Consider the following 24,891-nt stretch of genomic DNA (forward strand, 5'->3'; position numbering starts at 1 on the left):
CAGAGCTTAACATGAGCTTTATTTAGAGACAACACCCAATACGGTCAAGACTTACAAAATAATGGGTTGTGTACTACTATATAACTAGAATGTCCTCTGCACACTACAATGTAAGTCTTGTGTTCTGAGAAGTTCTTTGTACATCTAGTTAATCATTTTGCAATAAAGTGTCTCTTCTTTCTTTCCACAAGTTTCCACAGACTATTCCTAAGAACAGGAGTAGTCCAAGGTTTCTGTTTGAAACAAATTTCTTCCAGCAGTCCTCTGGTTTGTTGATGTCCAATGTGTAAATCTACCCGATAAAGAGAAAAGCATCACAATCAGTCACATACATTGAAAATAGTTGTTGGGATGTATTGTCTTGAGTATTGTGGAATGATTCACAGTTGAGGGTTCTGTGTAAAACATTAACATAACCACATATAATTATATTTCTCTGCATAACCAAGGCTAAATCATTATTTAATCATCTCAAACTGAAATGTTAGCACAGAGTATATCAAATATACCCCCACCTGATGTGTGAGGTGAATAGCCACGGTGGACAGTGTTGCGTAGTAAGGCAGAGTCTGTTCTGCATTGACCCCAGCCACAATCAGCCCTGACATCATGGCCACCATGAACCCACTGAGCCACGGCTTGGTCTGCTCCTGGAACCTCAATGCTGTAGACTTGACCCCTACCCTGATGTCGTCATCTTTGTCCTGGTGACAATAGGAAGGAATGTAATGCACACATTATAAACAGAGTCGTCATTCACAGAACAATCTAGAATATTCTCCAACAAACAGCATGAACTGAGGAAGCACCAACATTTGCAACAGCAACCTTAAATTGCCACAACATGACAGTCATAGCACGTGTACACTTAATACCTGATGGGCATAGATGGTGTCATAAATTAATGTCCACATCACTCCTGAGAAATACAGAGGTAGGCACACCGACCACTCACAGGAGCCCATGACCGCTGACCATCCAAGCAGTGCTCCCCAATTGAAGGTCAGTCCTGAGGAGAAACAAGCGTTTTATTTTGTTTACAGAGTATTCAGAAAGTATTCAGACCCCTTGATTTTTTCCAAATTTTGTTACGTTACAGACATATTTTTTATAGCTAATTTATCATAAAAAACCCACAGGAAATATCACATTTACATAAGTACTCAGACCCTTTACTCAGTACTTTGTTGAATCACCTTTGGCAATGATTACAGCCTCAAGTATTCTTGGGTATGAGGCTCCAAGCTTGGCAAACCTGTATTTGGGGAGTTTCTCCCATTCTTCTCTACATATCCTCTCAAGCTCTGTCAGGTAGGATGGGGAGTGTCGCTGCACAGCTATTTTCAGGTCTCTCCAGAGATGTTTGATCGGGTTCAAATCCGGGCTCTGGCTGGTCCACTCAAGGACATTCAGAGACTTGTCCCAAAGCCACTCCCGCGTTGTCTTGGCTGTGTGCTTAGGGTCGTTGTCCTGTTGGAAGATGAACCTTTGCCCCAGTCTGAGGTTCTGAGCACTCTGGAGCAGATTTTCATCAAGGATCTCTCTGTACTTTGCTCTGTTCATCTTTCCCTCGATCCTGACTAGTCTCCTAGTCCCTGCCGCTGAAAAACATCCCCACAGTGTGGTGCTGCCACCACCATGCTTCACCGTAGGGATGGTGCCAGGTTTCCTCCAGATGTGACGCTTGGCATTCAGGCCAAAGAGTTCAATCATGGTTTAATCAGGCCAGAGAATCTTGTTTCTCATGGTCTGAGAGTCCTTTAGGTGCCTTTTGGCACGCATGTGCCTTTTACTGAGGAGTGGCTTCCATCTGGCCACTCTACCATAAAGCCCTGATTGGTGGAGTGCTGCAGAGTTGGTTGTCCTTCTGGAAGTTTCTCCCATCTCCACAGAGGAACTCTGTCAGAGTGACCATCGGGTTCTTGGTCGCCTCCCTGACCAAGGCCCTTCTCCCCCGATTGCTCAGTTTGGCCAGGCGGCCAGCTCTAGGAAGAGTGTTGGTGGTTCCAAACTTCTTCCATTTAAGAATGATGGAGGCCACTGTGTTCTTGGGGATCTTCAATGTTGCAGAAATGATTTGGTACCCTTTGCCCAGACTGTGCCTCGACACAATCCTGTCTCGGAGCTCTAGGGACAATTCCTTCGACCTCATGGCTTGATTTTTGCTCTGACATGCGCTGTCAACTGTGGGACCTTATATAAACAGGTGTGTGCCTTTTCAAATAATGTCCAATCAATTGAATTTACCACAGGTGGACTCCAAGTTGTAAAAACATCTCAAGAATGATCAATGGAAACAGGATACACCTGAGCTCAATTTCGAGTCTCATAGCAAAGTTTCTGAATAGATATGTAATTAAGGTATTTCTGTTTTTTATTCTTAATAAATTTGCAAAACAATCTAAAAACCTGTTTTCGCTTCGTCATTATGGGGTATTGTGTGTAGATTGATGAGGATTTCCCCCCCTCTTTAATCCATTTTAGGGTAAGGCTGTAACGTAACAAAATGTGGAAAAAGTCAAGTGGTCTGAATACTTTCCGAATGCACTGTATATGGCAGCTCTATCGCAAAGACCAACTCAGTGGCCTTGTGGTTAGTGTGCGCCCTGAGATCGGAAGGTTGGGAGTTCGATCCCTGGCCGAGTAATATCAAAGACTGTAAAAATGGGACCCGATGAGTCTCTGCTTGGCACTCAGCATTAAGGAGCCAGATTGGGGGTAAGGCCCTGCGGCAAACTAAAGTCCTGTCCAGGGGGTGTACTTATACATCAAGCTGCCTCACGCTACAGAAACAGGAAACAGGCTCCTGCTTAGAGGTGTGACGATAAACCGAAAATTACTGACATTTCCTCTTACCAAAGCATTTTGCCACATAACGTTCCTGTAGATTGATTTAAAACCATTATTCGGTCTACAGTAATAGCCTATGCATTATATTGATTCCTGCTATGAAAGTATCTGCCTGTCCCTGTTTCACTAGCAACTGCTGACTCTCACTCCCTCTCCACACTGTGCGCATGGAGGAGGGAGAGATGCATTCTGAGAAGCACAAGCATATGACCATTGCGCAAAATGCTATTGCGGGAAAAATACAACTACTGTTGTTCTAGTTACAGAGAGGAGAGTCACAGCTTTCTGTTAGTATATCATGTATTTCTCACCTCTTAATATTGAATTCATGGCACCACTTTACAACCGGAGTAGGATGTAGTTAGTATGGTTTTGCAACGAATAGGTAGCGCCATTTGCAATGAGTAGGCCTACATCAAGTAGCCTAGGCCTAGCGCTGGAAAGTTTTGTAGGACATTACATTTACTGATAGATTAATCGATTAGCCTACATGGCTATCTAGCAACCATATCACATTTAGCAATCTAGCTAAGTGTTTTGAGTTCCCACTTCCTTAGGTGGTGAATAATATAGCCCCGGACAATATGCACAAAGATGTTGGCATATTCTCTGAAGAGCCTAAAATAAATCTGATCATTCTGGATCCTATTTTGCCAGGTGGCACATCAAAATATCAATCATGCATTTCCTGGATATGTTAGATGAAACAACTTACTTGTTTTATCATAGGCTACCATCTCTGTTGTTTTACTTGGCACAGATTATTTTTGTGTCTAGAGCCCTGCTGCTAATGTAAAGTAACAGTCCATCAAAACATTTATTTATCATTGTATTGGTTGTTATCGAGCAAAATAGTTACATTTAATACGACTGTTGTCCAGAACGCCTAGCTCTACCACCTCCCCCAAAATATTTTATTGTAATTTAAATCGCTGATTCATTGTTATCGTAAAAAATGGGTACATTTATCGCGATATGGATTTTTGTCCAGATCGCCCTATGAGCCATTCTGGCTCATGCAAGGGTAATTACTTCTCTAACTCTCTATTGCAAAGGGGTAGCTATTATTTGTGACAATTGAAACAATGCAGATTAAAAAGTATTTACATAGACATACCCAATACAAGCTGTGGCCAGTAGGTGATCCTCTTCATTAGTGGATATGTGACTACCAGAGATAGGGAAGCAGCTCCAAGAGCTATACTGTGAATGGGAAAGTCAAATGTCATCACATCTGTCCAAGTGGTCTGCTCTTGGACAAGACAGCGCTCCGGTCACAATTATGTGCACTTTCACAATCTAGCCTTAATCTAATTTTAGAAAAGTATTTCACAGCTGGCTAATATGTTCTTTGGTTTGAATGGGGAATGTACCTGTAATAATTGAGGCAAAGCAGGACCCCCAGTGCCAGAGAAAGCTGACCTCCCAAGAAGACTAGGGCCTGCATCTGAGAGATCTCCCCTGCAGCAATTGGCCGAGTAGCTGTCCTGGCAACCTGCAAAAAAAAAAAGATGAGGCAAAAACATGAATACAGTCGAAAGCCTTTCAATTAAGTCCTATGATTGTATAATTTCCATGTCAGTTTGTTCCATTTGGTGCTGCTTTGAGTAAAGATTAATTGCTTTTGGTCATAAACTATGTGACAAGTGTGATTTAAAGACACCCTCCAGGGATTTTTAAAAACTTTTCCTGTTGAAAAACGATATCCCAAATCAAAAGTACACACACTAAAGGACAAAAAAAAGTATGTTTTGAGCAAAATTCAAGTAGTAGTTAGTCTGATGGTGCCCTGCTGATTTCATCAGCCTCCTCCCTTGCTTGAGGAACAAAAGCACTTGTGCGATGTCATGAGACACCCTGGACCACCTATTGAGATGTGCCTTTTTGTTAAGTAAATCGGGTGTTCATTTTATTTTATTGTATTTATTTAACCTTTATTTAACTAGGCAAGTCAGTTAAGAACAAATTCTTATTTACAATGACGGCCTACCAAATGTAAAAGGCCTCCTGCCGGGACAGGGGCTGGGATTAAAAATAAAAATATAGGACAAAACACACATCATGACAAGAGAGACACCACAACACTACATAAAGAGAGACCTAAGACAACAGCATAGCATGGCAGCAACACACGACAACACAGCAAGGTAGCAACACAACATGACAACAACATGGTAGCAACACAACATGGCAGCAGCACAACATGGTAGTAGCACAAAACATGGTACAAATATTATTGGGCACAGACAACAGCACAAAGGCAAGAAGGTAGAGACAACAATTTACATTTACATTTTTAGTCATTTAGCAGACGCTCTTATCCAGAGCGACTTACAGTTAGTGAGTGCATATTTTCTTTTAACTGGCCCCCCGTGGGAATCGAACCCACAACCCTGGCGTTGCAAACGCCATGCTCTACCAACTGAGCTACATCCCTGCCGGCCATTCCCTCCCCTACCCTGGACGACGCTGGGCCAATTGTGCGCCGCCCCATGGGTCTCCCGGTCGTGGCCGGCTACGACAGAGCCTGGATTCGAACCAGGATCTCTAGTGGCACAGCTAGCACTGCGATGCTGTCGTAGTGCACGCGAAGCAGCCACAACTGTCAGTAAGAGTGTCTATGATTGAGTCTTTGAATGAAGAGATTGCGATAAAACTGTCCAGTTTGAGTGTTTTTTGCAGCTTGTTCCAGTCGCTAGCTGCAGCAAACTGAAAAGAGGAGCGACCCAGGGATTTGTGTGCTTTGGGGACCTTTAACAGAATGTGACTGGCAGAACGGGAGTTGTATGTGGAGGATGAGGGCTGCAGTAGGTATCTCAGATAGGGGGGAGTGAGGCCTAAGACGGTTTTATAAATAAGCATCAACCAGTGGGTCTTGCGACGGGTATACAGAGATTACCAGTTTACAGAGGAGTATAGAGTGCAGTGATGTGTCCTATAAGGAGCATTTGTGGCAAATCTGATGGCCGAATGGTAAAGAACATCTAGCCGTTCGAGAGCACCATTACCTGCCGATCTATAAATTACATCTCCATAATCTAGCATGGATAGGATGGTCATCTGAATCAGGGTTAGTTTGGCAGCTGGGGTGAAAGAGGAGCGATTACGATAGAGGAAACCAAGTCTAGATTTAACCTTAGCCTGCAGCTTTGATATGTGCTGAGAGAAGGACAGTGTACCGTCTAGCCATACTCCCAAGTACTTGTATGAGGTGACTACCTCTACACCCTCAGAGGTAGTAATCACACCGGTGGGGAGAGGGGCATTCTTCTTACCAAACCACATTACCTTTGTTTTGGAGGTGTTCAGAGCAAGGTTAAGGGCAGAGAAAGCTTGTTGGACACTAAGAAAGCTTTGTTGTAGAGCGTTTAACACAAAATCCAGGGAGGGGCCAGCTGAGTATAAGACTGTATAATCTGCATATAAATGGATGAGAGAGCTTCCTACTGCCTGAGCTATGTTGGTGTAAATTGAGAAGAGCGTGGGGCCTAGGATCGAGACTTGGGGTACTCCCTTGGTGACAGGCAGTGGCTGAGACAGCAGATGTTCTGACTTTATACACTGCACTCTTTGAGAGAGGTAGTTAGCAAACCAGGCCAAAGACCCCTCAGAGACACCAATACTCCTTAGCCGGCCCACAAGAATGGAATGGTCTACCATATCAAAACCTTTGGCCAAGTCAATAAAAATAGCAGCACAACATTTCTTAGATTCAAGGGCAATGGTGACATCATTTAGGACCTTTAAGGTTGCAGTGACACATCCATAACCTGAGCGGAAACCAGATTGCATACCAGAGAGGTAAATGAGGTGAAAAGGAGACTGGAGTAGGCCTTTAACAAAAGGGATGAGTATGCCTATACTATGAAAAAGTGATAACTAGTGGATCACCTTCTTGTCAAAGTCCTTGTCCCACATGTCATTGATGGTGCAGCCAGCCCCTCTCATCAGCAGGGCCCCAGTGCCGAATAACGTGAGCATGCCCAGATGTGGGAGGCAGCCTGGGTCTGCAGCCAGGCCGATGCTCCAAGTGCAAGGCAGGTACAACAACCATGTTCCTATATCACAAAGAACAGGCAATCAGATCAATGTTTCAAAACATTGAATAAAGAACAACTGATGGCGTCTCAGACACCTCATACATACACATCTTAACCCATCACATTCATGGGAATTGGCCTATATGAATAGGGCTAAATTGAAATGTTTCTTACAGAAGAACTATGAAAATCATTTGCATAACCACGGTAGCAAATGAAAGGGAACAGTTTTGAGATAATGGGAAAATTATTAGACCAAAAGGTGAGTACACAAGAGTTCACCTGACACAAGACTGAATCCAAACATTACACTGTTGTTTTTATGTGCATTTTACATTTACTGTACTTTGCCGTATTTGTTGATAACGAAATCTGAAAATACTCTGGATACATTCAGTAACATGATAAGACAATTCCTGGAAAATGTGGGGTAGGGGCAACATAAGACAAAAAAATGACAAGGGTTTGAGTGAGAGGACTAACTTATGTCTCCAAGTGGGCACACACCTCTCCAACGTGTGCAGTTCCTAAGCTATTTCAATGCACTTTTATGACTCAAAGAAGAGTCTTCAACTATAAGGTACTTTTTGGAGCTCTACTAGCTGTGCCGTTGAGGAACTAGAGAAAGCACACTTGTAGTTGTTTGTTTGGAAAACAACCCTGAAATCACTCAATTACTGTTGTTGTTTACGCAATCCAAAAACGGTCCATTAAAAACCACAATCTGGGTTAGGTGGGCATGATTTGAAAGGTTGTTCTATTGCCAACATGACTAAGTGAAGTAAAAAAATATGATCTTACAGTGTTAGGCTTTCACAAGGCAATTCAGAAAAACGGATTGTAAATTTGGTGTGTCATGAGTGCATTTAGGTGTGTATGCTGCGACAAATTGTTTTCACAATAAACAAACACAGGCTCATTCTGTTCAGAACAACTCAGGTTATGACGCCATGTCATCTTGTAACTGTACATCAAACATAGTGATCATAAACGTTGACACTGTATATGATGAGTTTTATGATTGGAAATGTGAAGTGCACATTTGGACTCACGGGTGTTTGGCTTGCTTGTATGACATCAAAGCGGTATTTATTATAATCCTCAACATCTCATCTTTCAAAATACACAACTTCTTGTTGTGCGTGGTGCTCAAGTTCAGAACGGCTGTCAGTCAAAATCCATACAGCGCTGTAAAGCGCAGAGTCAGAGCTCTTACGTCATGTATAGCATGTTACTGTAGAGCCACTACGTTCCAATTTAGGTGTTTATTAGTGCCCAAATCTAGCCATTTTCAACCCGTATACGGGTACGAGTGTAAAGGGCTACCATTAAACAGACAAAATTATAATACGATCAGTTATCCACCTACCACATAATAGAACATTCAAATCCTAAATCAACATTAAAGCTACTAACCGATTGGTTTGTCAAGTCTCATTAATCTGAGGTAGGGTTGCACGGGCGCTGGGGCAGAGTTTACAATCCCAGCCGCTGACAGGCTGAACAGTCTTTTCCCACAGGGCGTGGTGGTGGCTTCCAGTCTGGTTGGTGGATGTAACAACCATGCTCGCGGGCTGTGGAAGACTCGTTTAAAAACACTATTTTCTGGGTGGTGGGTAGAGACCATGGATTTCCTCTGCTTGTTCAGGTATTTGCTGGAGAGGCTAGGGAGGTTGGAGTAGCAGGTTCCATGGTGAAGCCTCCTCCAGGTGCTCAGAATGACCTGAGAAGTGAATCTGGCAGGGAGCATCATCTCCTCTCTCTGCAGTCAAACGCACATTATCCTCACTGACACTTGTCACATCTGGAGTGAGGGGAAACATGAGGGGAACATGACACGTTGTCATTCATATACAAATGATGTCCTTTGTCACGAAGGACAGACCACACACAATAGGGTTGCACTCTTTGCCTTTACAGACTAGTGTTTTATTTTGTGCCATAGCTGAATGGCTTTCCATGACTGACACACACCATCACAGACTGTGGAAAGACAAAGATAATCCACTATTTGAGTTTAGCTAACATGTAGCTAGCAGATTGTAACAGGCTCCATTAAGTAATCCAACATTGTGTATGCCACCATTTTGTCAATTTCAAATCTTCTCTCATTGATCAAGACAGGCGAGTGTCATGACATGCAGCACTTGGGTGGACACCCACCGGTCTCAATCAATGAGAGATTTAAAATAGACAAGATGGCAGCGTATACATTGTTGGATTACTTCATAGAGCAAACAATGGATTTAATTTAATAATGGAGCATTCTCTAAATTCAAACGAACCCCCTGCAACTAGACATGGACGTTTAGAAGACATTGGTTGTCTTCCAAGTCGGGAATTGAGGTAGTATCGACAAGTTAATGTTGGTCGGAAATTCTGGAGTATTTTCTCAATTCCAACGAACCCCCTGCAACTAAACATGGACATTTAGAAGACATTAGTTGTCTTCCAAGTCGGGAATTGAGGAAGTATCGACAAGTTAAGGTTGGTCGAAAATTATCTGTGCTACTCCAAACAGTACCTATCTCTAATAGCGCCTATCAGCCAGCTAGACCAGAGTAATTGTCTGACTATGCGATATTGTTAATAGCTACTGTTCCTAACAGTTATCAGACAGATAGCATGAGCTATCTAGTGAATTCATAATAAACCGCAAGCAGGCAATGCCACACTAAGTAGCTAGCTAACGTTAGCTAGCCAAGTGTTTTGTTACATGTGCAATTCACAATGTATGTCCTGCCGTGAATCAATGAGTCTTAATAATCTATAGCCTAGGCAGCCTATAGTGGGCTCTGGATCTGCACTATCGCCACCAATTTTCGGACAATTTAGGATGTTGCACACCCTTGGCTGAACGCAATGTGCAACATCATAAATTGTCCGAAAATAGGAAAATGGTGTTTAATAAAATACGCATACTTTCGACGCTTTTTCCCGCCTTCTCGCCATTAAAGCTAGTTAGAGGAACATGTTACCTTTTCAGCCTAAATAGGACTCTGTATGTATAAGCAGGTCCACGGGGGACACGACCGCCGGGAATGCACATCAAGCCTAGTGCATGTGCGCTGGATCTCCACTATCGGCCGCCTCGTCTAAATAATCTATGGATTCAGGTTAGAGTTCACTTGCTATATTATTGGAGATTGTAGGACGATATGTGTTACATTTTATATTTTTCACTGAACTGTCATATTTTTACAAAATATGCAAACTTACCTTGCTAAAATGACTTCCTGTTCTTTCTCGCGGAATGTTTGGTATGACATGTTAAATGTTCCGCCAGAAACAATCGCACGGTCGGTTGATGTTCCGCTTGTGGGACGATATTCCACGTGGGATATCAAAACAACACCAATTCTGGCACAGCTAATTGTTTTATGATCATATTTTTTCAGATTCGTGGTTGACACTTATGAAAGCCAAGTGGAAACTAATAAATTCGTCGCTAGTAGATTTTAGGATGTCTACGTTTCTAAATTGAACTTTATTTAGGAAAATACGAAAGATGACACTCACATGCAAGTCTTAGTTAAAGTGGTTACAATTTATAGGTACAGTGTATGTTCAGTTGACTTTCTTTCAAAATAAATCAGTATGCACGAGGGCCCATCAGAGACAGTAAGGGATGGGCTTTAGCGGTAATTGGCAGATTTTTTTGCATTGCACCGCCACCCCGTTTCTTGCTTGACTGCAGAGTTCTTTGTAGTATCTAGCTTCTGGTCACCAGCGTAGCTTGGTCCGCAGACGTAAGAAGACACATGAGGTTGTTGTAGGAGCGGGAAAAAAATGGCGACGAACATCTACGAAGCTAGCTAGCACATTGAGGACTCAAAACATTGTCTGAGGCGACCATTTTCTCGGTAGAAACGTGTAAGTAGGCTATTCAATCTATTCCGTCTTGGTAAATTATTCCACGTTTTGTAACTGTTTGCATTGTAGCTAAAACATTTTAGATTTCTAAGGTGGATCAAATAGAGGGGTTCAGATTCCACGCCCCTTGTTAATTCTTGTTCGACAAGTGACCTAGAGCTGGGACGAAAATGGTGTGAACTTGATTGAGAGGCCAAACAGATCGTCGGATCATTTTAATTTTGTTCACAAGTTTGATTCTAGTAACAAATGCAGCACGTGATGTTTGGTCAATCTCTGCAGTGAGTTATCGGAGTTTGCAGTATGTTGTTATCCAGCCAGCCGCTAGTGGTCGCTATATACCTGTCTTGACGGATCCACTATCTTCTGGAGGACTTTAAAGGCTAGTATACATATTTTCCAAGACGTTGAAAAATCCGTATTTTCCTGATGTTGAAATCAGGCTCATTTTTGGTTTGAATATAAGTTGAAAATACATAATTTATAGATGTCTATGTTAGGGCCAAATCAAGGCTGGTCCAGACCAGACAAAATTTGAATTTGGTTCAGATTTGGACCGGACGAAAAACCAATGTCCGTGGATGTGGAAATCAAGGCCAGTCCGGACTGCACCAAAAAAAAGAAGTCCAAAAGGCATCGGCCCGTGCTTCCTGAGGTGTAGTCTGCAGTGTTGCCTGAAATGTAATTTTATGAATGCCCATCTATGTGGTAAGCCTAACGTTTGTAAAACACACACAAAAAAAAGACGTCTGCTCGTTCTTACTGGGGTGTAGCCAACCACATCAGCCTACAATAGAATTTTATGAATGCCCATCCATGTGCTAGGCCCACCATTTGTAAAGCAGGCTGTTGCATTGGCTTTATTAGTCCTGATTCCTGTTGGTAGAGCATGGCGCTTGCAACGCCAGGGTTGTGGGTTCGTTTCCCACGGGGGGCCAGTATGAAAAATTGTTTGCACTCACTAACTGTAAGTCGCTCTGGATAAGAGCGTCTGCTAAATGACTAAAATGTAAATGTAATCAATTTGGCTATTTAAGCTCTGAATATCAGCTACCCATCTTTATCAGGAGTTATCATGAGTCTATTTGCAATATGTTTACACAGCAGGAAATGCAAGAAGTATTTTATTTTTCACTATGATCAGCTTGTCAAAAATTGACAGACTTGACAAACTTGAAACCACTGATTATGACAATGGGGTGAAACTCCTGAACAACAGCTGTGATTGTCCATTCCATAGTGTCCATTTTACTTTGAACTGTCCTGCTTTTAGGATATGTTGTTTGTTAACATTACAACACATTTTTTATTTGATTGGGCACCATTTAGGTTAGGCTATTTGATCAGAGAAATCTGAATGATGTAAAAAGTGCCCGTCTCATTACATTGTCATACATTTTATCTCCAGCCTGTAGGCTACAGAAAAGGCCACATACTCTTTCTACCCTATCATATATCTGCTACATGATTTATGTTAGATAATTTATTTGATTGAACGTTGGTCGAGGGCTGCAGTGATGCACCTCTCCAACAGCACTCTTCCTAGAGCTGGCCGCCCGGCAAACTGAGCAATCGGGGGAGAAGGGCCTTAGTCAGGGAGGTGACCAAGAACCCGATGGTCACTCTGACAGAGCTCCAGAGTTCCTCTGTGGAGATGGGAGAACCTTCCAGAACGACAACCATCTTTGCAGTACTCCACCAATCAGGCCTTTATGGTAGAGTGGCCAGACAAAAGCCACTCCTCAGTAAAAGGCACATGACAGCGTGTTTGGAGTTTGCCAAAAGGCAACTAAAGGACTCTCAGACCATGAGAAACAGAATTCTCTGGTCTGATGAAACCAAGATTGAACTCTTTGGCCTGAATGCCAAGCGTCACGTCTGGAGGAAACCTGGCACCATCCCTACGGTGAAGCATGATGGTGGCAACATCATGCTATGGGGATGTTTTTCAGCTGCAGGGACTGGGAGATTAGTCAGGATCGAGGGAAAGATTAATTAAGCAAAGTACAGAGAGATCCTTGATGAAAACCTGCTCCAGAGCGCTCAGGACCTCAGACTGGGGCGAAGGTTCACCTTCCAACAGGACAACGACCCTAAGCACACAGCCAAGACAACATAGGAGTCGGGACAAGTCTCTGAATGTCCTTGTGTGGCCCAGCCAGAGCCCGGACTTGAACTCGATTGAACATCTCTGGAGAGACCTGAAAATAGCTGTGCAGCGACGCTCCCCATCCAACCTGATAGAGCTTGAGAGGATCTGCAGAGAAGAATGGGAGAAACTCCCCAAATACAGGTGTGCCAAGCTTGTAGCGTGATACCCAAAAAGACTTGAGGCTGTAAACGCTGCCAAAGGTGCTTCAACAAAGTACTGCGTAAAGGGTCTGAATACTTATGTAAATGTGATATTTCCGTTATTTTTAATAAATTTGCCAACATTTCAAAAAAACTGTTTTTGCTTTGGTATTGTGTGTAGATTTGAGGGGGAAAAAACAAGTTAATCCATTTTAGAATAAGGCTGTAATGTAACAAAATGTGTAAAAGGTCAAGGGGTGTGAATACATTCCGAATATACTGTACATGAGATTATTATAGATGAGAGCGAGATTCTTTTTATTTGTCAAACAGCAGCCAAGCATCTATCGTCATCTCACCAGAATAAGACCCTCAATATTTATTGGAAAGGACCATTAAGCTCATTATTGTGCAATTTCATCATAACTTATTTCATCTGTAGTCTAATAAACTGCATGCTTTCCCGAGTCGTAGTGGGAGGACCACACAACATATCATCACGTGACTCCAAGTTTACTTCAATATGATGGTTATTATATCAGTATTTGCGCATAATGGCGTTTCCACCACCATTTCTCGCATAATTCATTTAAAAATGGTTGTATGGAAACCTGGTTACTGTCATTAAATTATTATGCTGCCCAACAGGTTTCTCTCCTTTTTGTCAGTGAAGTTCTGGGATCAAGAATCCACAGAGCCAGGAGAGATGGAGGAAGGTATGACTTGTTTTTCTTATACCATAATATAAGTTGTAAACAGGAGAATGGTGAACTTTATCACCTGTTTTTTTAAGCTGCTTAGTTGGTCTGGTAATGCTTAGGTGCATGGCACATTTCGTCATTAGTATCTGATGATACACATTATTATTCTGCAGTTGTATAGTATTTTCATTCATTATTAAGATATTTTATACTCCCACAGATTCCGGGAGCCTCGACAAGTCTGACCAAATGACCCACGGTCAACCAACCTCTCAACAATCCATGTCTCCAAGTCAGTCATTCCAGTGTAACCATTGTGTCCTCCTCTTCAAATCAAAATATTTCCTCCTTGAACACATGAAGAAGGTGCATGGCGTTGATGTGGATCCTTCACAAAGTGAAGGGAGTTCTACTCCCTCAGAGAGTTCCACACCACCTCACAGAAGCACTCTCTACAACAGTTCAGAGGAAGTTTTCTCTTGCCGTCATTGTGTGTTTACGTCTTCCAGTTGGACAGTTATTATCAAACATGAACGAACGTATCACAAGGTGCCGGTAAGGGGTCCTGGTAAGGGTGGGACCTTAACACAGAAACAGTATTTGAGGGGCAAGCTTCTCAATGACAAAGTGTCACTGCCAGGTAAGAAGGACCACAAAAATGTGTCAGTACTCCAACGCAAACAAGGGAACGTGGGGAGAGTGAATTCCAAGTCTACCTTAAAAACCATAAACATTCATAGCTCTAGCTTATTGTTGAAGAACCTGCGAACTCAAGTGGGATCCTCAGGAAATTGTTCTAAATTCAGAGTCGTATCTGGAAGTTCAGCGCGTGGGTCATCTTTAAATTCCTTGAAACTGAATGCGTCCAACCTCCCAAGGCCATCACGTGCGCATCATGTGAACCTCATGTCAGATGCGCCTTTCCTTATCTATGACCAAGACAATGGTAAAGGTGTCTCTAAAGTAACTGAAGAGAGATTTCATACAGAAAGTGTACAGAAGGGCTCTCACTGCTGCTCGCTCTGCAACTTCTCTGCGACTTGGTTGGAAGATCTTCACACTCACCAGCGAAGTAAGCACAGTTACCTTTTTTACAGCATGGGGTCAAGTCTGCTGGACAGAACGGTGACAGAACAGCGGAATCTCAAACCTGAATCGTATAATGGAATCTCACTGACAGAGCCATTAGCTAAAACCACCAGGAAGAGGACGCGTGATGACACCCCTTTAAGTCCTGCTAAGAAAAATATCAAAACAAGCCCTGAAAGTACAGTCATCCAAAGCAAGGTATCAGGGGGCACTGCTTTCACCTTTGAGGTTAGCGAGGATGAAGAGGACGGGAATGCCTGGAGAACTGAACTAGATGCCTCAGGAAATGAAATGGATGAGCATGATCAGTTGGCAAATGGAGAAAGCAGGGACATCCCAAAAATACTTTATCGTTGCAAACACTGTGACTACAGTCACAAGTCATCTCGCAGTGTGAGCACCCATTACCAGAGAATGCACCCTTACATCAGATATGACTCTCAGTACATCATGAATCCAGATGATTGGACTGCCACCTTCCGTTGCTTGGAGTGTCCTGTTGATTTTGCCGCCCTTGATGACCTTAAGAAGCACTATAAGGATCATCACCCAGAAGCTCCAAATGTGTTCATGATGCGATCAGATCAGCTTGATTTGGTGTACAAGTGCTTTGCCTGCCCATTCACCATTTCTAATGGCAAATACTTGAAACCTCATTACAAAAACAAGCATCCAAAACTGAAAATGAGCAATCCCTTAATGTACTGCAATTTTACTACCAAGCCCTCTGAAAATGAACCCTCTAAATCGCAACATTTAGGGCAAACCTCCAGTCTAAAGAATGCAGAGGTTGTCTCTCCTGAGAGGTCTCTGACCCCATGTAAAGAAACTGTTAATATCACCCCTACATCCCCAAAAGCATGTTCTGCTTCCATGGGAGTGGATGAGGAACTGTATCACTGCAAATATTGTGTATACAGCAATAAGTCAGTGGATGTCATGCTTGTCCACTACCAAAAAAAACACCCGAAGGCAAAATTGACAATTAACAGCATAAAACAAGCATCTCTTGCCACTTCTAGGAAACCTAAGGACGAAACACAGGTGCCTCCTCAAAAGATGGTTTTGGAGCCATTCAAACTCCCAGAAGTTAAGTCCACCAACATTTCCCTCTCCAGACCCGATGTTGCACAGGAAGATGCAGAGAACATGTTTTTCTGCCAGCATTGCAACTATGGCAACCTCACAGTGAGGGGGGTGTTGAATCACCAAAGGTCAAGACACCGTGATCTCAAGGCTTCTGTTGAGCAGATACACCTCCATACTGCTGAGGTTCGTAGTCAAAGCAAAACGTCACAGGGCATAGGAATAGTCTCACCTAGCACTCCCCTCCAAAATTATGTTGCCCAGGAAGACATTTTAAAGCCATTCAAACTTCCAGAAGTGAAGTCTTCTAACACATTCCCTCCCATATCCGATGTTTCGCAGGCAGATGTTGAGAGTCCATATTTCTGCCAGTTTTGTGACTATTGCAACCCCACAGTGAGAGGCATTATGAATCATCAGAAGTTAAGACACAGGACTCGTAAGTCAACTGCTGAAAGGATCATTAAACATACTGCTGTGATTTGTAGCAGCCCCAATGTGAGAGGTGGTTTGAATCATCAGAAGTCCTCACACAGTCATCTCAAGGTGACTGATGATAATGTCATCAAGCATACTGCTGAGGTTCATGGTCAATGTGAAAAGCCTCAGTTTACTGAATTTGACTCCTCTAACTCCTCTTTCAAATCCACTGTTGAGAATGAGGTAGCTGACTTGTTTTTCTGCCAGTTTTGCAACTATGGAGATCCCTCAATGAGAGGAATTTTTAATCATCAGAAGAGAAGACACGGTCAACTCGAAACAACTCCTGATGACATCTTCAGGCATACTGCTGAGGTTCGAGGGCTAACGAAAACATCAACAGAGTCTAAAAGAGTCAACTCAACTAACTCTTCTCGCATCTTATCTCTTCCTCTTGTGACGGAAGAGGCTGTGTTATTCTGTCAGCTTTGCAACTATAGCAATTCAACCATGAGTGGGGTTATGGATCATCAAAGGAAAAGACATCCTGATCTTAAGGCAACTCATAAACAAATCCTTGAATATACTGCTGCTATGATTTTGGCCCAAACTGGCAAATCACCTAACTCATTCTTCTTAACATCTGATGTTTTCCAAGAAGAATTAGAGAAGTTCTTCTGCCAATATTGTGATTATAGCAATTCTACAGTAAGGGAGATTTTGAATCATCAAAATAAAATGCATGGTGATCTCGAAACAAACGCTGCGCAGATCTTAAGGCATACTGTTGTGGTTCAAGGGCAAACCAAACAATCTCAATCAAAAGCAGTCCACTCACCCAACTCTCCTCCTATCTTGTCTCATCCTCTTTTGAAGGACGAGGTTGAAGACATGTTTTTCTGTCAGTTTTGCAACTATAGCAATACAACAGTGATTGGGGTTTTGAATCATCAAAGGAAAAGACACCTTGATATGACACTAACTGCTAAGCAAATCCTTGAATATACTGCTACGGTTATGGGCAAAATGGGAAAATCCCAGCCAGTACGAGAAGACTCCCTTAACTCATCCCAAGAAGAAGAGGGGAAGTTGTTTTACTGCCAGCATTGTGACTATGACAATCCCACAGTTAGGGGGGTTTTGAATCATCAGAAATTAAGACATAGTGATCTGCCAGCAACTGCGGATCAAGTTGTCCGGTATACTGCCATTGTTCGCAGCTCAAATAAAAAATCAATAACCCAACAACCTAACAAGTCCTCCATGAAAGCCTCACAATCTCGCACGCAGAAAGCTGCTCCGCTCAGGTCCTTAAAGTGCCGCAAATGCTCTTATATAACTCCCCATATATATATTTTGAAAAGGCATCTGAGGAATAACCACCAAGAGAAAGCCCCAATCACAACAATTATACGTTGGGCTTACCAAGATGGCCATTTACAAGCAGGTTATCACTGCGAGTGGTGTGTTTGTTCACACACTGAAGCGAAGGGACTTCTCCGGCACTACCGGCAACGTCATCCAGATAGAAATACTGGACTTGAGTCCATCATCCTGAGGTTACATGCCGGCCCTAAGACTTCTCGATCTAAAAAAACTAAGCCTAACCCAGAGCGCAATGTTAAACATGAAAATATTACCCTCAGGTTTGGGGAAGTTCCGAAGACCTCCCCATCATTTCAGTCCGTGGAAGGTGACACAAAAGTCTATCCATGCCGAGCGTGTTCCTTTAAGGCTACTTCAGTGGGGGGTATCAGCAGCCACTACCGTGTAGTTCATCCATGGTCTGTCAAGGAAGATGGGTCTGTGTTAGATGTCATTAGTAGTAGGCAGACCCAAGAACCAGTGGTCCATGAACAGCTTGATGTTCATGAAACCTCGAGGTCAAGCGAGACATATAGGTGCCCTGTCTGTTCAGGAGAGTTCAACACCCGCCATGGTATGTTTACTCATTGTGGAAAGAAACATCCAGAATATGATATGAAGGTCCATGAACAGCTTGATGTTCATGAAACCTCAAAGCCAAGCCAGCGATGTAGGTGCCCTGTCTGTTCCGGAGAGTTCAACACCCTCCATGGTATGTTAACTCATTGTGGAAAGAAACATCCGGAATATGATACATCAACTTATGAAAAGGAACCTGAACCTAGTACAGATGATGGGACTCTGATATTCAAGTGTTCAATCTGTCCGTATGTGAACTCTCGCCCTCATGGTGTTCTAACTCACTGCCAGATGAGGCATCCAGCCATCAAAGCCAGAACTGAGAGACTTGAACAAGAAATTGTACACTTCAGTGACCCAGATGAATGTGTGAAAGTCCGATCGGGTAAGAGGGTGGGATTGGCAGGCTTCCGGTGCAATATGTGTCCAGTCATCCATGCAAAATTCAAGAAGTTGAAAGCTCACTATGAGATGGATCACAAACGATCTGCCTTCAATATGTTCAAACCGGCCTTGAAACAATCCGCTGCCATTAAAAAACAACTGCTCTCCAAATACAGAGGCTCCCAGACCTCAATTGCCATTTTAAAAAATAGGAAATCCATCATATTCAAGTGCCACCTTTGCAAGTACTTTTGCACCACTAAAAAGGGTCTTGCCCGCCATCTTCGCATTAACCACAGTACAGTGGCTCCAATTGAGGACAAAGAGTTTTCCTACAAGTGTGCACTGTGCTCGTATACAACTTTGATTTGTAAGTACCTTGCAGCCCACTATAGGAGGCAACATGGCAATGCTGCTTTCAACAACCACTTCGTTCCAGCATTCAGACCTCACCGCATTCCTCTAAACTCACCAGACCATAAGGCTTCTTTGAGTCAGGAAACCAGATCACCTGGTGAGAAGATAAACTGTTCTCGCTGTTTTTTCCAATGTCTTAATGAAAAAGGCATGGTTTCCCATTATGTGATTTGCCATCCAGGAGTCTCTCACAGCATGCACAAATCTAGCGAACTCAACCCGAATAACACAATGCACTCTCCCCCCAAGCCCAGAAATCGTCACCGGCAACAGAAACCTGTCTGCAAATTATTTGATCCACAATGTGAGAAAGGCAGTGCATTGTGTCCAGTTAAATGCAAGAAATGTGTGAAATTATTCTTCAACTCAAATCTCCTGCTAAGTATACACTACACCAATTTCCACAACGAAGATTTCAAACAGGACTTCACTATACTTTCAAAGACTTCAGAGAATGGCACAGAGGTCTACAGATGTGGATACTGTAACCTCCAAATCCAGGGCAGTGCAGACCTTGGCTCCCACCTCGACCATCATAATGAGGAGTTTCAGAAGCTGGAAGATGGACAGAAGAGTAAACAACACCTTAGTGAGCCGCCACTAAAGACCAAGTCTGTTACGGTAAGTGGCACATAATGCAGTAAAGTGCAAACCTATGGGCTTGTGATTGTTTGACAGATGGTAGTACTGTACAACATTGGAAAAATACATCTGTGTTTTCCCATATGTAGCCTATGTGATTCTCAACCTTAATAATTTATTTGTCTTTCAGCATGAAAGACAAGAACTGCCCGATGTTCTGATGACAGAGGAATCGAACAGTCATTGGATTGTGACAAAGGTGGAATCTGTTGCAACAGGGATGGGTCCACTGGTGTCCCCTTCCCCTGTCCCGTCGACAACAGAACCAGACGGGGGGTCAGCAGGAGAGGAGCGCAAGCACTGCGGGCAAACGTTCATGTCTTTGAAAGGTTTACGCTCACAGGGGCGGAGCCATGCAGCTACGGCAGTGCTCAAACGGCTGGACAACGTACCTCATCAACACAAGCAGATGTAAGAGGATTGTATATTAACATTTACATCAGAGGAGAGTATTGATAGTATGTGATTTATTTTATCTTGTAATGTTACCTTCTTAGGTACCACAATACAACATTATTTCTTGTTTGTATATAAACCATAAAGATTTACTTAACCATCTGAATAAATCAATTTGTGAAATGACTGCTTGTCTGCAAATCTCTTCAGGTTTGACCGCCATATTAGACTTCGACCTGGGACCATCAAACCCTTCCACTGTGGGCTCTGTCGGTACAGAACTACCATCTTGAGCCTCTTGAAGAACCACCTGCTCAAAGTACATGGCGGTGAGGCAACCTTACTAATATAGCACACTGTCACTAGCTGGCTACCACCCAGCTACTCAACCCTGCACCTTAGAGGCTGCTGCCCTATATACATAGACATGGAATCACTGGCCACTTTAATAATGGAACACTAGTCACTTTAATAATGTTTACATACTGCTTTACTCATCTCATATGTATATACTGTATTCTATTCTACTGTATTTAGTCAATGCCACTCCGACATTGCTCGTCCTAATATTTATATATTTCTTAATTCCATTATTTTACTTTTAGATTTGTGTATTGCTATGTATTGTTAGATACTGCTGCACTGTTGGAGCTAGGGAGCATTTCGCTACACCCGCAATAACATCTGCAAAATATGTGTATGTGACCAATAACATTTGATTTGTCATGTCACCACATTTTAAATATATATTTTAAAAAAATCTATGTTAATTTGACAGAATTTGATACTGTATAAAATGTCATTTGAAATAGCAAAAGCCGTAGAAAACATTTAAAACCTGTTTCCTTTTTGAATCTGTCTTGCTGGAGTAGCTGAGTATCCATCCAAGAACCTCCCTTCCTCCGTGACCGGTAGCCAGGACAAGGAACACACCCTGAGGGCCAATGAAAAGGCCCCTAACCTGCCAGAACGTCAGGAAAGCAATCACATGTCTGATGATTCTGAGGAAACAGACCTCACTGAAAGCAAGTGCTCCCCTTTACATTCATTGTTTGAATTGTAATGATTAAACTTCATGATTAGATTAGAACCTTTCCTATAAATGATCAAATGTGTTGTGCAGCATACAGACAAGAAAATCTATATTTTTGAAAAACTCATAACGTCTTGCATATTGACCCCGCAAGAGTATTTTGTCATTAGCACACCTCCCCTACCTTTCTTTAAATCAGAGAAGGCATCTGTTGAGTAACAATGTAATGTGGTACTAATATCCAGTGTACTTTCCCTTACAGAATCAGTGTACTTGGAGCCCCCAGATGTCCAGCGGCAGCTCGACCACTACAGGCAGGTGGCTCAGGCCTCCAGACATCCAGCCCAACAGGCCACCGCGACCACTCAAGATGGCTTATTCGTCTGTGAGTTTTGTATCTACACCTCAACATACATCAAGAGTATGCGCCGGCACTACATAAATCGTCACAATGGGAAAAGGCTTGTGAGGTGCAAGGACTGCTCATTTTTCACAGGCTTCAGGTAATATATTATTTTCAGTGGTAGAATCTTCTCAAATGCCAATGTTTGCCTTTGCTGTGTCATAGTTGGTGCTTTGTATACACATTCCTGCTATGGATATCTAAATAATATAAAAACTAATTGAAGTGATTGAACAAGTAGCACCTGTGACAACAAGGGTTGCTAAATTAACTCCCTCTTTAAATTATGTACATCACTTCTTGGTCATAATTCTTTCCATCTATTAAGCCTCAATATGCTGTATTGCCAAATTAGTGTACATTTTTGTTCTCTGAATGCTTACATTAGGAAGAAGTTGGATATACACATAGAGACGGCACATGCCAGTAGCGCAACAGAAGCTCCTAAGGACCTACGCTGCCCTCTCTGTCTTTACCACACCAAAAACAAAAACTGCATGATCGACCACATCATCCTCCATCGTGGTAGGTGTTCTTGTAGTATTAATACAATATATGCCTTTATGACTATACAAAAGTATGCTTTATACATCCATGACACTCACTAGACACTTAATGTAACTAGACACTTAATGTGGCTGTCAACCATTTATTCTGTCAGATACTTATCAGTATCTTACCAGACTTTATGCTGCTGTTCCTGGTTTATTACATTTTTTTCCCAAACAGAGGAGCCGGTGGCCCCGATAGAGGTGCGTCGTCCAAAGCTATCGCGATATCTCCAGGGCCTTGTGTTCCGCTGCCACAAGTGCACCTTCACCAGTTCCAGTGACGAGAAGCTGCATCTGCACATGCTTATTAAGCACGACGATATCAAGCCTTACAAATGCCGACTGTGCTACTTTGACTTCACACAGCTGAGCGAGTTGGAGGCACACCTATGCGATAAGCACCAGGTTAGTGTTCTACCCTTAGGATCTGAGAGGACTGCATAGGTGCAAGCAATATGGTTGTGTATCCACCTTTTCCTCTGAAAGACTAGGTGGAATTTCTGTCATACTGCTTACACCTGCACTCCCATCAGAGCGACACAGTGCCTTGGTGATCAGGGTTGTTTCTGGATGAGCTTGTGTCTCTACACATGGACAGTGGTTCTGTTGACAAATAGCCCATCAAAGGTCACAACTAGTAGTATTCTTACACATTGTTTTGCTAATGTTAATTCTGAAAGTCTTTTCTACAGTCAAGTCTTCTCCGTTGAGTCATTTTTCCTTCTATATCTGATGTAAATATGTCTTCTGACTTGTGGTGTTCTCTCTTGTAGGTCGTGAGGAACCATGAGCTGGTGGGACAGGTCCATCTGGAGGAACTGGCGACCAGACTGGGCAGAGGAAGGAATGAGGAAGAACACAAGGAAGAAACAAATAGACATAGTGAGAAACAAGGGCTGGAGGAAGAGGGGGAGAACACTGACAAGCTAGGAAATAAAGACCAGGAAGAAACTAACAGACATAGTGAGAAGCGGCAGGTGCTGGAGGGGGAGAACATAGAGAAGCTAGGAAACAAAGACCAGGAAGAAACTAACAACAGACATAGTGAGAAGCGGCAGGTGCTGGAGGGGGAGAACATAGAGAAGCTAGGAAACAAAGAAGAGAAAGACCAGGAAGAAACTAACAAAAGACATGAAGAAACGCATGGGCTTAAAGAAGGGGATACCATTGAGGAAAAAGTGTTGGAGGAAAATGGGGAGAACATTGCCAAACAAAATTATGAATTTCAAGGACATGAGAACAAAGGGAACGTAGAAGAAAAATCCATGGACTGTGAGGAGAACCAAGGGCAACAAGATGAGGTGAACAAAGATGGAGATAATGAGGTATCAGAGAACACTGCCCAAAACAGTGAATTCCATGAGAGCCATGATTTTAGTTATGAGGAGAACAAGGAGGAACAATATGAGGAATGCCATGAGAAGTTCGAGAATGAGGACATGGAGATGGTAGAGGAACAATTTATGGACTGTCATGAGATGCCAGTGCTTGAAAATGAAGAGGGCAAAGAGGAAACACACAGTAATCATAGTGAGAAACAGGAACATGAGGAGGAGGTGAAGAATGACAGTCTGAAACCTGAGTGCAATACAAAACAGGAGCAAGGGCCTGTAGAAGACAACCCCATGAGTGAAGAGAAGCAAGATCATGAGATGGAGGAAAATGACAACACAACTGCACCAAAAGGTATGTACATTTTGACATGATGAAACTATTGACATCCAATTGATCAAACTGTTTCTGGTTCCATGTTAGGTGTTTAACTCTGCTACGTATTCTATTACCATTCCTATTCTATGCCTCCACTACCCTGAGTATAGATGCCTCCACTACCCTGAGTATAGATGCCTCCACTACCCTGAGGATAATTCCATCGACCAGAAATGAAAATGCACTTTCATGCGAGCTCTGTGGCCGAACTCTCATGAACAGCACTGACCTGGAACGACATGTGATGCGCCATGGCTGGTAACTCTGTGTGTCGGTGCAACTGATAAGGATGTACTGACATGGAGGGTGTTGCTGCTTAGAAATGCTGATTTTAACAGCAAGGAGATTATGTGAATTTCAATTGAAATTATTGTCACTGGTTGCAAACTGTTGCATACGGTTTCCACCTGTAACTAGTCTTGACTGAGGAGACACTGCAGCTATTGTCATAGAGGACAAAAAGTCTGTCATCCTTGTATATTATGATCCCAGAATGACAGCAGTTCACATTTCCAATGACTTAGTTGTTTTGATGTTTTCTTAATATTTTCATCCTGTTGTCTTTTAACATTTTTGTAATAAATGACTATCCTAGAACTATTGTTTTATAGATATTTCATTTGTGAAAACACTTCCTTGTTTTAAGGATATTAACTGTTTAACAAGTAATACTTTTTTTCTCTCAAAGATAGGGGTCAAAATTATTGACCAGTGGAAGCAAAATAGCCCCATAACAGCAAAGCTATACCACCAAATTTTACAGTAGGTATTGTGTTATTTTCTGCTCATGTATTCTCATCAGACCAAACTACCGGTTCCAATCCAAGTGACAATGCTGTTTAGCAAACTCCAAGCGTTTACATTTGTTGGATGACATGAAAATAGAGCTCTTTGGCCACAAACCCCAGTGGTTGGTTTGGTGTCGAAATGAGAATGCATGAGCAGAAAATAACCCCATACCTACTGTAAAATATGGAGGTGAATCTTTGATGTTATGGGGCTATTTTGCTTCCACTGGTCCTGGGGCCCTTGTTAAGGTCAATGGCATCATGAACTTTAC

At 42.6% G+C, this 24,891-nt stretch overlaps 2 protein-coding genes across 5 annotated transcripts; one reads left to right on the forward strand and one right to left on the reverse strand.

Moving 5' to 3' along the window:
- On the reverse strand, positions 1 to 10,206 carry coq2 (coenzyme Q2 4-hydroxybenzoate polyprenyltransferase). 2 transcript variants are annotated; one of them, XM_041864615.2, is made up of 8 exons: positions 10,110 to 10,206; positions 8,307 to 8,694; positions 6,742 to 6,908; positions 4,224 to 4,345; positions 3,968 to 4,053; positions 876 to 1,009; positions 516 to 704; positions 1 to 292 (listed from the first exon to the last, which is right to left on the reverse strand). In XM_041864615.2, exons 2-8 carry the CDS (start codon positions 8,641 to 8,643, stop codon positions 149 to 151), a joined length of 1,179 nt encoding a protein of 392 aa, XP_041720549.1. In that variant the 5' UTR covers positions 8,644 to 8,694; positions 10,110 to 10,206; the 3' UTR covers positions 1 to 148. The 2 variants fall into 2 exon arrangements, with proteins under 2 accessions (XP_041720549.1, XP_041720550.1); XM_041864616.2 differs by lacking the exon at positions 10,110 to 10,206 and adding an exon at positions 9,869 to 9,954.
- On the forward strand, positions 9,922 to 24,428 carry LOC121551930 (zinc finger protein 462). 3 transcript variants are annotated; one of them, XM_041864613.2, is made up of 11 exons: positions 9,922 to 10,006; positions 13,704 to 13,771; positions 13,977 to 19,717; positions 19,869 to 20,149; positions 20,345 to 20,463; positions 21,007 to 21,159; positions 21,430 to 21,670; positions 21,959 to 22,095; positions 22,300 to 22,526; positions 22,895 to 23,807; positions 23,918 to 24,428. In XM_041864613.2, exons 2-11 carry the CDS (start codon positions 13,762 to 13,764, stop codon positions 24,091 to 24,093), a joined length of 7,998 nt encoding a protein of 2,665 aa, XP_041720547.2. In that variant the 5' UTR covers positions 9,922 to 10,006; positions 13,704 to 13,761; the 3' UTR covers positions 24,094 to 24,428. The 3 variants fall into 3 exon arrangements, with proteins under 3 accessions (XP_041720547.2, XP_041720545.2, XP_041720548.2); XM_041864611.2 differs by lacking the exon at positions 9,922 to 10,006 and adding an exon at positions 10,505 to 10,763; XM_041864614.2 differs by lacking the exon at positions 9,922 to 10,006 and adding an exon at positions 10,505 to 10,763 and having other exon boundaries at positions 23,942 to 24,428.
- Positions 24,429 to 24,891: the final 463 nt, after the last annotated feature.

The sequence above is a fragment of the Coregonus clupeaformis genome, chromosome 18 (assembly GCF_020615455.1).
Source record: "Coregonus clupeaformis isolate EN_2021a chromosome 18, ASM2061545v1, whole genome shotgun sequence".
NCBI classification, from domain to species: domain Eukaryota; kingdom Metazoa; phylum Chordata; class Actinopteri; order Salmoniformes; family Salmonidae; genus Coregonus; species Coregonus clupeaformis.